Source organism: Muscardinus avellanarius (assembly GCF_963383645.1).
Source record: "Muscardinus avellanarius genome assembly, chromosome: 17".
Taxonomy (NCBI): domain Eukaryota; kingdom Metazoa; phylum Chordata; class Mammalia; order Rodentia; family Gliridae; genus Muscardinus; species Muscardinus avellanarius.
In genome coordinates this window covers 63,118,436-63,134,327 of record NC_137803.1, presented here as the reverse complement: position 1 = coordinate 63,134,327, position 15,892 = coordinate 63,118,436, and the positions used below count along the sequence as shown (strand labels likewise).

The 15,892-nt window shown below is 48.6% G+C and overlaps 1 protein-coding gene across 1 annotated transcript in view; it reads right to left on the bottom strand.

The window, feature by feature from the left end:
* The window catches only part of PPP4R1 (protein phosphatase 4 regulatory subunit 1), a gene marked incomplete at both ends in the record, with an annotated part of 57,092 nt that overhangs the window by 15,820 nt on the left and 25,380 nt on the right, over positions 1–15,892 (bottom strand). Inside the window, 8 exons of the mRNA XM_080714728.1 lie at positions 2,452–2,835; positions 3,702–3,782; positions 4,113–4,191; positions 8,520–8,661; positions 10,684–10,811; positions 11,594–11,752; positions 12,356–12,421; positions 13,013–13,120. Of these exons, the coding sequence (XP_080570854.1) occupies positions 2,452–2,835; positions 3,702–3,782; positions 4,113–4,191; positions 8,520–8,661; positions 10,684–10,811; positions 11,594–11,752; positions 12,356–12,421; positions 13,013–13,120 (1,147 nt within the window). The remainder of the gene's footprint in view (positions 1–2,451; positions 2,836–3,701; positions 3,783–4,112; positions 4,192–8,519; positions 8,662–10,683; positions 10,812–11,593; positions 11,753–12,355; positions 12,422–13,012; positions 13,121–15,892) is intronic.

Sequence of the window (15,892 nt, the reverse complement as noted above, 5' to 3'; positions counted from 1 at the left end):
TCCGCAGTAACACCGGGCTTGCACCCTGCACATCAAGGCCGGTCATGGAGAGAGGCAGGCAACCGCAGCACTGACCACAGCCAGCGCAGCAGCGCGCAGACTCTCAGAGCACAGGCTCCAGCCGTCTACGGCTTTACGAGGTGCCGGGCAGAGCTACTGTGATCTTCCTGTCATTTGGTGAACAGTGTGCCCTACAGTGCTTGAACCCAGGGGTGTAGATCAAGCCAGAGGCGAGCAATTCCGCTCAGCCACTGCTCCGATCTGAATCTGCCCGGCTGTCCTGCATGCCAAGACTCAGAAGGAAAAGCTCCAACACACTAGGTCAGTCTTTTGGGAAGGGTAGCTGTTCTCCCTTCTTCATGTTTTACTAGGTAGGATCAATTCTGTTCTAGATTGACAAAGGATTTTTCTTTTCCTGATAGAAATATCTCATTGTAGTCTATAAAAACACAGTTATAATTTTATGACCAGAAACACACACAAAAAAGGACATTGGTGCTTACAGGAAAAAATTCACATTAGCAAGATGTGCCTAAAAGCAAACACTGCCTTAGAAGGGCACACGGTGGGCGAAGCGCTAGTGTATGCCTATGGTCCCTGTGCGCGAAAGGCTAATGCGGGTTCCACGCCAGCCACAGCAAGGTAGTGCAACCTTGTTTCAAAATAAAAGGCAAAATAGGGCTGGGGTGTAGTTTGGAGGCAGAATGCCCCCAGGTCCAATCTCCAGTACCCAAAACAAAAAAAAGGGGAAGAAAAACACCCTAAGTCTTGCTATTGTTTCCCACTTGGCAACAGAAAAAAGAAGGCGTGCCTTGGTGGCTGGGCAGATGCCTGGGCGCCCCGTGAGCCCTCCCCGTCTGCTGAGGCACGGCGACACCTGCAGGCCGCAGAACCTTAGTGCATATTGCTTTGCGTGCAGTCCCAGATCAGCGCTGTCTTCAAAAGACAACCATCTTCCGACAGTGGGAAGAAAATGAGTGCCCTACAAGGACAGATTAGGAAAGAAATAGCACCCAAATTAACACGCTCCCTCCAAAAACCAAAACCCCTTCTGCCAAGATGGAAAGTTATGGTGTCCCTTAAATGAACACAGACTAGGCACATCCTCAGATGTCACTGCAACCGAGTGCTGGAGGCTCTGCAGCCAAGCTGCAGCCCCGCGCCCGCGCCCACTGCCCTGCTCTTGGACGCATGCTGCGCTCACGGCACCGCGGAGCCGAGCACATGGCCGGTGCTGGCGCCGCTGTCACATGGACAGAGGGCGACAGCAGGGAAGTGGAGCAGGTGGGAGCTGACTTGGGAGGAGTCACGTGATGCGGCGGTCCTGACGCTGCGGCTCCTCAGCTGTGGTGTGTAAGTGAGGAAACAACTCACACGGTACAGAATCTGCCATCCTCAGAAACAGCACCATATCCTGAGACTTGTACGTACTCACAGGTCTCTTAAAAAGTGAACTATGTAAATCGGTTTTGGTTTATTTGTTGAAAAAATTTAAAGCAGCAGCTCATTCAGTATTTCAATTAGCAGTTGTCAGGTGCCTACGAAGGAAAGGGAGGGCAATGTCCTCACGGCCAGCGGGCTCGGGCCTCCCCCACACGGACGCCTCCGCTCTAAGCAGCACTGAGCTGACACCGTCAGGTGGTGCTCAGAGTGGAGGAGTCTGGGTGGCACTTGTGCCAACAAACCGATCCCAGTGCTTGGGAGGCTGTAACAGGAAGCCAGCCTCAGCAACTCAGTGAGACCCTCGGCACTTTAGACACCCTCCCTCCTCTCCCTCTCCTCTCTCTCTCTCTCTCTCTCTCTCTCTCTCTCTCTCTCTCTCTCTCTGTGCACTGTATGTAGTCCTGCATCTTCATGGAGTACAAGATGGTGCCCGCCCGCTCCCTCCCCTGCCTCCTTCCCGTGTTGGCATGGCGACTGATGTGCTCGTGAGTGTTCGCCAGGCGCACTGGGGAGCCTCCCTCCCCTGGGTCAGGCTGCCTCCTCTGTTCATCTGCGGCTTCATAGGAGGTGTACAGCGCCTCCTATGGCCCTCTCCTATAACAGTCTCCACACGCTGGGGCGAGATCCCATCTTTCGTTTTCTGTGACTGACTAATCTCACTAAGCATCATGTTCTCTAGTTCCATCCATTTGAGACCCTGTTTCAAACTAAAACAAATTAAAAAAATAAATAAAGAGGGCTGCGGTGTAGCTCAGAGAAAGCAAGCCCTGGACTTAATCCCCAGTACCATACATACATGACAGTGACTGTAAACTCTGGGTAACGGAAGTTTTCAGAGTGACCTGTGAACCAACATACTTGTACACGCTGTAGTAAGGGAAACCCGGGAAGCCGATCGCAAATGAGACTTTTCTAAATATCAGATTAACCAGCATCTATCACCCTTTCAGGAAGCCAGTGCTTCTGGAGCCGTTCCAGAGCAAGCCTGGTGAGCGGCCTCCTGCATACCTCTCACGTCAGGGTCATCAACGTGCGGCTCCAAGTTCTCTATCATCTCCTCGAGCTCCTTCCTGGTGGCCATGGTGATGTTTGGGGAGGCTGGCACGGGGACCTCAGGAGCCTCTTCTGGCTGCTCCGGGCCGGGTCTCTTCCCAGAGTCCTGCTCCAGCTCTGTGTCCAGGTCTATTTCAGGAAGGGGAGTCCTCCAGAAACGGAAGGAGTTGTACAGTTCCTGGTCTGCGACGGCGGGCTCTGGGGATGCGGCGGTGCTGGGGCTGGGCTCCGGATGGCTCTCGGTTGCAGCTGCTTCCTGAGGCTCTGCAGAGGGCAGAGCGCTCGGAGAGCTGCCCACTGGGGCGCTCACAGCGTCTGCAGCCATGTCTTTGGGAGGGCCTTGCAGGGGGGCGCCACAGGGCACGACACTGGGACCTGGGGAAGTGGCCCCTGGCCTGCTCGGTGCGTCCCCGCGGACGTCTGGATCTCCGAGCCTTTTTTGTTTCATTTGGGAAAAATAAAACAACATGAAAGTATAAAAGTGATTACTGAAAAAGCCAATGAAAGACACTACACACAGCATTTAGACAAACAGCAAAAATTACAGACTGTCCATAAGAACGGAATAAATGATGGACGCTACTTAGAAAGCTTCTTTTCCCACCTGCTGTGTTCTGTATCCAGATATGTAAACAACTTAAGCGTAAGTCTAGATATTCGACCATTTTTGTAGTTAGAGAAGGCAACGTGTAGAATCCTGGGGTTACACAACACCAAGGGTAATTTCCACAGTAGGAACTAAAGAAGACTAGTAGGAAGAAATTCCTACAGGGCATTTTACAATACATATAGTTTTAATTTTAATACTATTTTTATTGTTCTTACATCAATAATAACATTGATTCTGAGGATTATTTGCATTGCCGCTCTGCTCCACTAGCAAAGTAAAAGCTGAGAATTAAAGCTTTCTGGTTTATATAAATAAAGAAAAAGGAAAAGCTCTACATAACAGCAGAAAATATTACCTGCCTCTCAAAATATATTAAAATCTCATCAAGTGTAAATAAAGCGTTTTTCTATTTCTCTCCAGTTTTCATCACTATCCTTGAAGCTTTTTCCAAAAGGAAGTTACGACTTGGCCGCTAGGGAGAAACACTCCGATTCCTGACTTGAGCCCGTGCGGTGCTCCCCCATCTAAGTAGTGAGAGCTGCTTATCTGCCACGTTCCCTCCCTCTCGTCTCTTGAGGAAGCCTTGGAGGACCACCAGGGGCCAGCAGAGAAGAGGGCCTGTCTTTAGGGTACAGCTGCAGGCGGTGGGAGAGGCCCTGGAGGAAGGGACGGCTGCCTACGCGGAAAAGCCAATCAGTGCTGACGAGGTGATGGGAAGACGGTGCTCAAAGCAAAGCAAGCGAGGGCGAGAGCATGCAAGCGCTGCCAGAGAGGGACGGACGGCTCGGACCCCTGCACTGAACTGGGCTACTCTGCATCACCCCTGGCTGCCAGACCTAACAGAGGAATCAGGAAAAGATGCCACTGAGGTGCCTTTTCCAAAGGCCACTCTGAAATCAGCGCAGAGAATAAGCTGGAGCTGAGGAGGACTCAGACTTCTAGCCGGCTCGTGACACGGCCATGCTCCAAGAGGCGGTGTCTGGGCTGCAGAGCAGGCCGCGCGCACGGCTCTCGTGACGGAGGCAGGAACAGGGAGGAAGCTGGAAGGCGGCAGGCTCCTGGCCAGGCCAGATGCCGGAAGCACCCTGGAAGGGGACACGCAGGAGCCGTCGAGGGGAAAGGCCAGCAGAGTCAGGCGTGGCAGGGTGTCGGGCATCTGCCGACGTCTAAGCTAGCAATGTCTACGGGAAGAGGTGGAGATGGGAGACTGGCCTGCAGGCACGGTCAGTAGGGCGACAAGTATTAATGAAGCTCAAAGCACGCCAGCACGAAGGCTCTCTCGTATGAAAGGGCGGGAAAGAGCCGGCGTGGTGGGCACGCTTGTCATCCCCGCGCTTGGGAGGCTGAGACAGGAGGATCGCGCAGGTTCATGGCCAGCCTCGGCTACTGACTGAGACCCTGTTTCCAAATAAAGTATAAAATAGGAAATAGGCCTGGGATTATAGCCTGGAGGTAGAAAAGCCCCTAGGTTCCACCCCCAGTACCCCCACCCCAAAAAGAAAGGAAGGTAATGGTGACCATGTATTTAGGCTGAGGAAGGGCAGGAGGCGAAGGGACTGGAGGCGAAGACACAGGGAGCACAGCGACCAGGCGAAGGGACAGCTGTCTCTTGCTTTTTTTTTTTTTTTTTTTTTTTGTGGTAGGGATTGAATCCAGGGGCATTCTACCTCTGAGCCACACCTCCATTCATTCATTTGTACCTGGGATTGAACCAAGAGGCATTCTACTTTCAAGCTACACCCCAGCCTGATTTTATTTCTTATTTAGAAATAGGGTCTCAACCAAGCTGCCAAGGCTGGACTTGAACCTGTGACCCTCCTGTCTTAGCCTCCCAAGTACTGGGATTACAAGTACATGCCACCACGCTCGGCCTTTATTTTTTATTTTGAAACAGGGTCTCACTAAGTTACTGAGACTGGCCTTGTGATCCTCCTGTCTTAGCCTCTCAAGTTCTGGAATTACAGGTGTGCAGCATCACACACAGCTGAAGAAACTCTCTAAGAAACGTAAGAGGTAAATAAGAACAGAAAAAAATGTAAGGTGAATATAGGGGGGGGAAATTAAGGGTGTTCCCTTAAAATGTTATGTGCCTTTAAGTACACACAATAAAAGGAAACAGAGGCCGGGCGTGTGGCGCACACCTGCAATCCCAGCATTCGGGAGGCGGAGACGGGAGGATCGCGGCTCACAGGCAGCCTCAGTTACTTAGCGAGGCCCTTCAAAACTCAGTGAGACCCTGTTTCAAAATTCAAAGGAATAAAAAATAGGGCTGGGGGTGTAGCTCAGAGGTAGAAAGCCCCTGGGCTCCATCCCCAGGACTTCGCGAAAAAAAGGTATGAAAGCAGGAGTCTTAGAAGAACCGTGCGAAGGAGTGCTGTGTGAACACGTGTGTAAGGGCCCAGTCATCAGCCACCGTGCGCCGCTCAGGAAATCTCTCCGTCACAAGGACACCCGAGCCACCCAAAGCACAGCGCAGTGACGGCACCGGAGACGCCGCCGTCTCTCTTCCTTCCGTAGCCTGGTATACGGTATGAAGAAATAACACAACCGTGACAAGACCTGAGCCGCATGGTCTCACCCGGCGCCGTCAGCACCGGCACGGAGCTTCTGGGCTCCCTGACTGCTTCCTATCTGAAAACGAGGTGCCGGCGAGACACCCCGCGAGGCCTCCCTGGCACAGAGCTCTCGAAGCTCGTGCGGTTATGCGCAACAAATGCGTTTTCTAGATGCCTAAGTCATGTAATATTTTCTAACCACTGTCCTTATTCAAAGCATATAAAAATAGAGAATTGAACTGAATAGACACATCTCAAAAGAAGAATACAAATGGCCAATAAATCTATAAAAATGCTCAACATCACTGGCAATCAGAGCAATGTAAATAAAAACTGCACTCAGGTTCCCGCTAACTCCAGTTAGAATGGCAATCATCAAGAATACAGGCAATAAGACTCGCTGGCGAGGATGTGAAGCAGAGGACACTTCCGTGCACGCTGATGGTACTGCAAATCAGTACAACCCTGTGGAGGTTCCTAAAAGACAGGAAGGGAGCCCCCGTGGGGCCAGCAATGCCACGCCTCTGGGGCTCTCCAAGGAGTTAAGTCAGATCTGCAGTGATCCATGCACATCCTGTTTAGAACAGCACAGCTCCCAACGGCCAAATTAAGGAACCGGCCTCACTGCCTGTCAGCAGATGAACGGCACACAATGAAATTGTACTTAAAACAAAAACCACAATTAGGTCATCCGCGGAAAAGTACACGGAGCCAGCCAGGCGTGGTGGCGCACGCTTGTAATCCCCGCGCTTGGGAGGCGGAGACAGGAGGATCGCGCAGGTTCGAAGCCAGCCGCCCGCGCTGGCTTAGGAGACCCTGTTTCCAAGTAAAAATGTAAAAATAGGTCTGGGAGTGTAGCCCGGAGGTAGAAGGGCTTCCAGGAACCCCAGTACCACCAAAAAAAAAAAAAAAAAAGTACACGGAGCCGGAGTACTAAGTGAGGTCGGCCAGGCTCGGGAAGGCAAGGTCTTAAGTTAGAAACAAAACAGGAAACACAGGGACTTTGGTAATTGAGAACAGCCAATAGAATCATGGAAAGGATTGAGAACGGCCAATAGAATCATGGAAAGGATTGAGAACGGCCAATAGAATTGTGGAAAGGATTGAGAATGGCCAATAGAATCGTGGAAAGGGATAGGAGGACAGAGGTAGGAAAGGGAAAAGGAAGAGTTGATGGAAAAAGCAGCTCAGATGATTCCGTGCGGTGTCTGAAGGCAGCACTAACCGACCCCACCACTACATCAGGGAGGGTGGGCAGCAGGCCCGAAGAGAAGCACACCAAGACCTTGTGCACATGTGTTTGTGTAACACTGAACCTAAGACGTCTGATTACAACGTACCAACGAAATTACATAAAACCTGAATAAGGTACAAATTTGAAATAAGTATGGCATTAGAAGGGTAATTGGTGAGATCTGAATTACATCTACATGTATTTCCTAATGTGAGTTCTCGGACTGCAGTTACATATTAATGTCTGTGTTTTGAAGAAATACAGTGAAGTACCTAAGAGAGGTAAAAAGAAATCATATCTAAACTTATTCTCTAAAGAATTCAGGAAAAGAACCAATAAGGCAAATAGAGCAAAACATTAATATTTGAAGAATTTAGGAGGTTATAAAGGACTCTTTGTGGTATTTCTGTAAATTTTATGAAAACATCCAAAGAAGAATTTAAAAATAGACTTAAGTACTTTCAGCAAGGGGGTGGAAGGGAGACCCACACATTAGACCTTGTTTAAGACCTCGTCTACTAGCTGACAAACTACAGCAAGCCCCATTGAAACACAGAGAAAAGGAGCCCGAAGGTCATTCCGAACGTAAAACCACTCTAGGGTCTGAAGAGTCTCTTGTTCCCGCCCCACCACAGCATCAGGATGGAATTTTCCGCCAGGCACAGTGGCGCACACCTGTGACCCCAGGACTTGGGAGGCCACGACAGGAGGATCACAGGTTCGTGGCCAGCCTCAGCAACTTAGCCAGGCCCTCAGCAACTTAGTGAGACTCTGTTACAAAATAAAAAATAAAATAGGGCTGGGGTGTAGCTCAGAGGTAAATCCTTGAGTTCCATCCCCAGTACTAGAAAAAAAAAAAAAAAAACCTCAATTTTATTTCTCTTGGTAACAAAATCTAATAGAGAATGGCTGGTAATTTTCCTTGTCTGACATGTAAACTCATTGCTATGTCCAAACTTAATATGTTTTTTTTTTAAGAGAAAACTAGTAGAAAGAGAAAAGTTCCTGGGTATTAGATCTGGGAGGAATTCCTATGTGGCGGCGCCTTCACACCATCAGGAGCACCCATCCCTCAAGCCCGGCTCTCCTGGGCTGGGGAGCAAAGGACACCAGGTCCCGCTGCCAGCTCCAACATGACTTCTGAATGCTCTGGACACACAAGGATGGGTTGTGAAAACCCAGAGACTTGCGCCTCTGCTCGGTGGAAATTGTCCTGGGGACGTGGTACAAGACACGAGGGCAGGCCACAGACGTCTCCCAAAGAGAACTGAAGCCACTTCTCTGCCCGGTGTGCTGTAAGCATGCTCAGAGCTCCTGCGCAGAGGCCGTGACGCTAGAAACTGAGCACGAGGACTTCAGGCTGAGATGCCTGGGGGAGAGCCGGCTGGAGCGGGGTCTGTGATGGGAGCGAAGCCCCCAGTGCACCTTCCTCGCCCGTAGGCCGTCAGCTTGCTCAACCCAGCCCTAACACAAGCCGAGGCTTTCAAGTTCATGCCAGTGACCATTTAGTTTTACATGGCTGGCACTAAGCCGAACAAACAAAACCCAGCACCTCTGGCTCGTGCTTCAGGTTTTGGAGATCAGAGCCATACCCCCTAGACATTCATTCAAGAATGTCGTGTACCAGTGTGCGGCCGGTGAAGGCCAAGGCTGGCTCGCGCCAAAGCACAACCAAAGAAAGGTCACTGCTCCAGCACCCGCACTGTGGGCAGCCGGGCACATGGCCCTGGGTGTCCTGAGAGGGCAGGAGAGGGCTGCTGCTGCTGCTGACCGAGGAGGCGGCGACATGAACTTGAGGTCACCAAGAGGACTTGAGAACAGAGGCCGAGTTTAATTTCCTATTTGTAGTATGTGGTTTGTAGTAGGTGCTCAATAATTTCTACGTAATCAGTCAGTCAACCTTCCCAGCACAACAGTTTTAAGATTGCCTAAAAAACAAAGCTAGAGCTGGGCGTGGTGGGCACGCTTGTAATCCCAGCTCTTGGGAGGCTGAGACAGGAGGACTGCACAGGTTCGAAGCCAGCCTCAGCTACTCAGTGAGGCTCTCAGTAACTTAGTGAGACCCTGTTTCCAAATAAAATATAAAATAGGTCTGGGAGTACAGCCCGGAGGTTGAAAAGCCCCTGGGATCCACCCCCAGTACCACACACACACACAAAAGCTAGTGTGGTACTAAAGGGAGGGTAAACAACCTCAGGGCTCAAAGACATGGGGTAATTCATAAGATCCTGTAGAGGCAGGGAGTTTAAGTCCGCAAAGGCCCGACAGTACCCAAGCCGGCTCTTCCTTCGCCAGGCTCTCCTCCCTCCACCACGACCACCACACTTCAACAAGTGTGGTGAGAGTGAAGCTCCGCTGTTTTAAATGGTGTGACCTGACCGTAAGGTACAGCTCGTCACGATGCAACGAATCAAGGAAGTAAACCATCTTCCACTAGCTGTTCAAAGAGATGTTCCCAAAACATCACTTACCACCAGTCAGCAGACGTCCTCACTAGCCACTACAACTGGTTTTAGCAAAAGGTCCCTTTGGCGCACAGCCGGGCGTCTGGCTGCAGGGGACGGAAGGGAACGGCTGCCTCCCCGCCTCTGAGCTCAGTGGTGTCCCGGCCACACGAAGCTCCGTAATGTACACTGCTAGATCCTTTCCAGATTCAAACACAAAGCAAACGTATGCAATTGTCTCCGGTACACTTAGACGGGCAGAAAAAGAGTAGGCTGACTTAAACGCAAACCAGGTACCAGTCCCGCCCTCGTATTGTTCTAGTCAAACTCCTTCCCACAGAGGCTTTCAACAGGACCACGGCTTTGCTTTGTTCGCTAGGAAGGCAGCCTTACAGTGACGCTTCCTCCTTTCCAGCGGGCAGGACTCAGCTTGTCTGACCACGCAGCGGGACGGCAAGCAAAACGGCAAAACCAGGCAGCAGAGAAGGAAGGAAGAACTGCCATGTCAAACACCAAGAAGGTAAAAGCCACGGCATCAAGACCTCAGAAGGAAGCGCCCGTTAGCGCCCACAAGGAGGGATGCGGCGCTCACACCGAGCGCCCCTGCGCCCTGCCGGCTCAGCCGCTCCCCATGCAGGTACTTCCCAGCTGGCTCGCTTCCCCAGGTGTGTGTCATAATAAACTCTACATGGAACAATGAATTCGACTGAAACATTTAAATGCAAAAAATTCTAAAAAATGAAAATCAGAGTTGACCCAGCTTTACTTAAAAATTTGGTTACTATTAGATTAATACACTACTTGATAACCTACTTAATAAGATTTAGCTAATTTAGGGTTAATCATTAAAATGCATTAAAATGCTTCTCTCTCTCGGTAATTATTATTTAGTAGACAGAGAATCCAAAATCCACATTAAATGAATCAACTGGAAGAAAAAATAACTGTCAGAAATGAACTACATACAAAATCAAACATGCTCTTAAATTAGGTTCAATTCCTTAAAACCAAATTTTAAAAGATCCAACCTTTTAAATTAATAAATATATTGTAAATACCAACAAGCACTTTACTGGGTAAATCATCTGCTATTAAATAAACATTAAAAAACCATAAACTCTACCACTTAGTTGCTCTATACCCAAGTACCAAGCTAAGTTTGCTACAGGCATCCTCTTATTCAACATGTAACCGGTGTTTAAATATACAGCGCATCTGCAGGATGAGGCTACAAACTTTATTTTCAAGAGGAATAGCAAACCCTCCAAAGAATATGTATCGTAAAACAGTGGGAATTACAGTCACAATCGGACAACAGGGCAAAACAAATTTTTAAGATTATACCTGTTTTTGTCTTCTACTGACGGCTCTTCAGAACTTTTGCTTTCTTCTTTAAAATACTGGCCTGAGCTGGATGGATTAGCAAAAGTAGATATGAAAGGTCCCAGAGACTGAAAAGCTGCTTGGCGGACCTGGTGGGGAGAGGACAACGAGAGAATGCGACCACAAAGAGGAGGTCTTAAGACGAGCCCTCCCACGGAATTTCCTCTCCATGGTCTGAAGTCATTTTATCTTTTTTTTTTTTGCAGTGCTGGGGATGGAACCCAGGGGCATTCTACCTCTGAGCTACACCCCAGCCCTATTTTTTCTTCTTTATTTTGAAACAGGGCCTCACTAAGTTGCAGAGAGTCTCACTAAATAGCTGAGGCTGTCCGCGAACTGTACTCCCCCAGTCTCAGCCTCCCGAATGCTGGGATTACAAGCGTGCGCCACCACGCACGGCTCTGATAAAACATTTGCATAAAACAAGTATTTAAAAATGTTTGTATTCTCAAGAACATAGAGAGTGAAGAAAACCAAGACTGTCAAAATGTAAGTCAACGAAACGTGACATGTACATCTGGTGTTTCCAGACAGGGAAGACTAGCGTGCTCACGTCAAGGAGGCAGGGCAGCACTGTGCACATCCCCATCAGAAACATCGAAACACATTTCACAAACAGTAGCCATATGCTACTGTTACCAATGAGTGTCCGTGTGGGGAGCACCACAGGATTTGAACCTGCGACCCTCTCATCTCAGCCTCCCAAGAACTGGGATTACAGGCCTGTGCCACCACACCTGGCTTCTAGTGTCTACTCTTAAAAGGATGAGTAACAATATATGTCAAATGATACATTCTTTCTTAATTATGAGATCATGTTTACTTTAAAACACACAAATGTATTATTTTACAAAAAAGGCTAAAACCCTACCCAACGAGAAGGATCGCTGATCAGGCTAACAAACAGTGCTGACAGCTGGGCCCGCCGGGTCTCTTGCCGCGCCGCGCAGGACACCGCCGTGAAGCACTCCGCGCAGGCCTTACGGACCCCCCACACGCTGTCGGAGCAGAGCTGGAAGAACCTGGGCAGCTGTGGCGAGGAGAGGGGCGTCAGCAAGCGGAGGCCTGCGCTGCTGCCCTCTTCTGCAGCCTCAGCCTGAGACACTGAATGGGGTAGTAGGAAACCCACCTAATATCAACACTCGCCATTCTAGTTAACCCCACCTAAGTCCTAACTGATGATGCAAACACAAAACACCCCCATGACACCTGTCGCCAGGAGCTCGCATCTGAAATTCTTTGCAGGCCGGAGGTTCGTAGAAAGTTTAAGTGAGTTTGTACTTTAAACACATACAGCCAATGTATCACGACCTCAAACCAACCTGTAGATTGACTATGCCACCAAAATACCTAGGGTTGCAGGAACATTACAGATTCAGTTGAATAAATGAGCACTGATTTGCTTAAAGCAAGTGGGAAAGGTAACAGCGAGTCTCTGCTTATACGTGTATTTGTGCTTTTAACAAACTGTCCTTATCCTAATACAATTTAAGTGGCCAGATTACAGAAACTGAAGCTAACCTCAAAGGCCTAATTTTCTGGTTTACCCCATAGGACTGTTGTGGAAGCTGGAGGGTGTTCACACTTCAGACTTTGTGACATGCTCTTTACTCCTTTACACGTGTGAACTTACCAACATCTCCTCAGTAGCTTGCTGGCCAACTACACTGCAAATGTCTCCAAAATTAGCAGCACAGACCTGACAGTGAAAGCATCAATCACATTTTACAACATGACCTATGAAGTCCCCAGAAAACCATCTACTAAACGTCACATATGCATCCATTAACATTAGAACTATGGCCGGGCGTGGTGGCGCACGCTTGTAATCCCGGCACTTGGGAGGCTGAGACAGGAGGATCACAGTTCGCAGACAGCCTCAGCTACTCAGTGAGGCCCTCTGCAACTCAGTGAGACCCTGTTTCAAAATAAAGAATAAAAAATAGAGCTGAGGGTGGAGCTCAGAGGTAGAATGGCCCTGGGTTCCATCCCCAGTATCACAAAAAACAAAGAAACAAAAAATAAGCCACATTAGAACTATATGTTCTTTTTTTTTGGGTGGTATTGGGATTCCTGGAGACCCTTTTACCTCCGGGCTACTCTCCCAGACCTATTTTATACTTTTTAAAATTATGAAACAGTGTCTCTTAAGTCAGCGAGGCTGGCTTCTAACTTATGTGATCCTCCTGTCTCCGCCTCCCAAGTGCGGGGATTACAAGCGTGTGCCACCATGCCCGGTGAAGTACGTGTTCTTAAATGGAAAAGCAAAACCAAACAGCTCTGGAAATACCTTTCGCACGTGAAACATCCTGCAGTCACAGCACATGTCACAGAACCTGGGGAGGATGAGGCGCTCTGTGATGTCCTTCCCAACCATGGGCGCCATCTTGCACATGATCTACCAGTAGAAAGAAACACCAAAGTATCTTTAAGGCTGGGTAGCGTGGTAAAGGTACACTTAGGGAACCAGGTATGACAGCATCATACATAACAGTCATAGCCAATGAATCGCTTCGTCTTATTCAAGAAACAGACAAATAGATATTAGCCATTACTGGTAAAATTAACCAATAAATACTCAGTGTACAGTAACCCAGCAGAGAATTCTAAACATTTCATTTTTATTTGTATTAATCAATATGACTTATTGTCTTGTTAATCATTTTGCCAAGTAACTTTAAAAGCTAAAAAAAGAGCCAGGCATGGTGGTGCACGCTTGTAATCCCAGCATTCAGAAGGCTGAGACAGGAAGATCGTGGTTCGCAGACAGCCTCAGCTACTTAGTGAGGCCCTTCGCAACTCAGTGAGACCCTGTTTCAAAATAAAGAATAAAAAATCGGGCTGGGGGTGTAGGTCAGAGGTAGAATGTCCCTGGGTTCCATCCCTAGTACTGAAAAAAAAAAAAAAGTGACTGCAAAAGAAAAGACTCTCCCTCAGAAGGATGTAGGCTTAGCGCATCCATGCTAGGCTGAGACCACACTCCGCTGACCTGCGCTGTGTTGCTGAAGCTGGTGAGCGCTTCCTGGTCTGCAATTCTCAGCCTCAATAAAGCCAGGCCAGTTCCGTGTACACGCGCGGCCCTTTCCACAGTGCAACAAGCAAAGGGAGGAGTAAGAGGGGTAAGTGTATTCAAAACGTAGCTTTTTCTCAAAGAAATACAGTCCTCCCCATGAATACGGAGAGAAATCTGTTATCATTTATCAATTATATTCCTACACTGCAAATAGAACAAGAAGCAAAAGGCATATATATATATATGGCTGCGTACAAAGAAAATCCCAATGAAGCTACAAAGAAATCACCAAGCAAATGAGTGAGCTTAAGAATATTGCAGAAGACATGTCAGAATATAAAAATCAGCCGGGCGTGGTGGCGCATGCTTGTAATCCCCGCGCTTGGGAGGCGGAGACAGGAAGATCGCACAGGTTCGAAGCCAGCCTCAGCTACTCAGTGAGGCTCTGGCAACTTAGACACTGTTTCCAAATAAAACACAAAGTAGTCTGGGAGTATAGCCTGGAGGTAGAAAGCCCCTGGGATCCACCCTCAATACCACACACACACAAGAATATAAAAGTCTACTGTCTGTCTGTCTGTCTTTCTTTCTCACTCTTTTTTTTGTGTGTGTGTGGTACTGGGGGTGGAACCCAGGGGCTTTCTACCTCCAGGCTATTACTCCCAGACCTATTTTTATACTTTATTTGGAAACAGGGTCTCACTAAGTTGCTGAGAGCCTCACTAAATAGCTGAGGCTGGCTGAGGACCTGTGCGATCCTCCTGTCTCAGCCTCCCAAGCGCGGGGCTCATAAGTGTGCCCACCACGCCCGGCTAAATCTACTGTATTTCTATAAATGAGGAATGAATGATTGAAAATCTTTAAGATCATCATGTTAAAAAACATGAACACACACACACACACACACACACACATACACACACACACACGCACGCGCGCAGCCGATGTGAACCAATAAGCAGAGCGCTCCGTTATGTTCATGGATGGCTATGCGGGAATTCTCCCTGAGCTGAGCCTGCAGATTCAGCACCATCCCAGCCGCATCGTGGGCACGCGAGGCGCACCTGCACCTCCTCCGTCCCAGCCGGCTCTGCCTTCTGAACCAGTGCCAGGCTCTGGTAAAAATCCAAGTCACACTCTACCACCGAAGTAGGACAACTCAAGCTTTTTAGAATGAATTCTTTCTCTTTTTCTCCTTCCTTCCTTCCTTCCTTCCTTCCTTCCTTCTTTCTTTCGTCCTTCCCTCCCTCCCTTCCTTCCTTCTTTTTTTCGTTGTAGTACTGGGGATGGAAGCCAGGGGCATTCTACCACCTAGCTATACCCCCAGCCCTATTTTTTATTCTTTATTTTAAAACAGGGTCTCACTAAGTTGCAGAGGGCCTAAGTAGCTGAGACTGGCTGCAAACTGTGACCCTCCTGTCTCAGCCTCCCAAGTACTGGGATTAGAAGTGTGTATCCCCACACCTGGCTAGAATGAATTCTTTCTTTCTTTTTCTTTGGTACTGGGGGTGGAACCCAGGGGCCTTCTACCTCTAGGCTACACCCCGGCCTATTTTACATTTTATTTGGAAACAGGGTCTCACTGAGTAGCTGAGGCTGGCTTCGAACCTGCACGATCCTCTGTCTCAGCCTCCCAAGCTCTGGGATTACAAGTGTGCGCCACCACGCCTGCCTAGAATGAGTTATTTTTCTTTTCTTTCTTTCTTTCTTTCTTTCTTTCTTTCTTTCTTTCTTTCTTTCTTTCTCTCTTTCTTTCTTTTTCTTTCTTTCTTTCTTTTTTTTTTTTTTTGGTGGTACTGGGGTGGAACCCAGAGGCTTTCTACCTCTGGGCTATACTCCCAGACCTTTTTTATATTTTATTTGGAAACAGGGTCTCAGTAAGTCGCTGAGACCCTCAACTAAGTAGCTGAGGCTGGCTTCAAACCCGTGCGATCCTCCTGTCTCAGCCTCCCAAGTGCAGGGATTACAAGCCTGCGCCACCACGCCTGTCTAGAATGAGTTATTTCTAAAAAAGAATACTGGGAGGCAGGAAAAGCCAAGCATGACAAGATAAACATAACCCAGTTGCACAGGAACCGCAGGCTTCCCTCCAGTGATGGAGACAGCTTTTATGATAATGTTTTATTCATTTTAAATGCCATCTCAAAAAATATAACA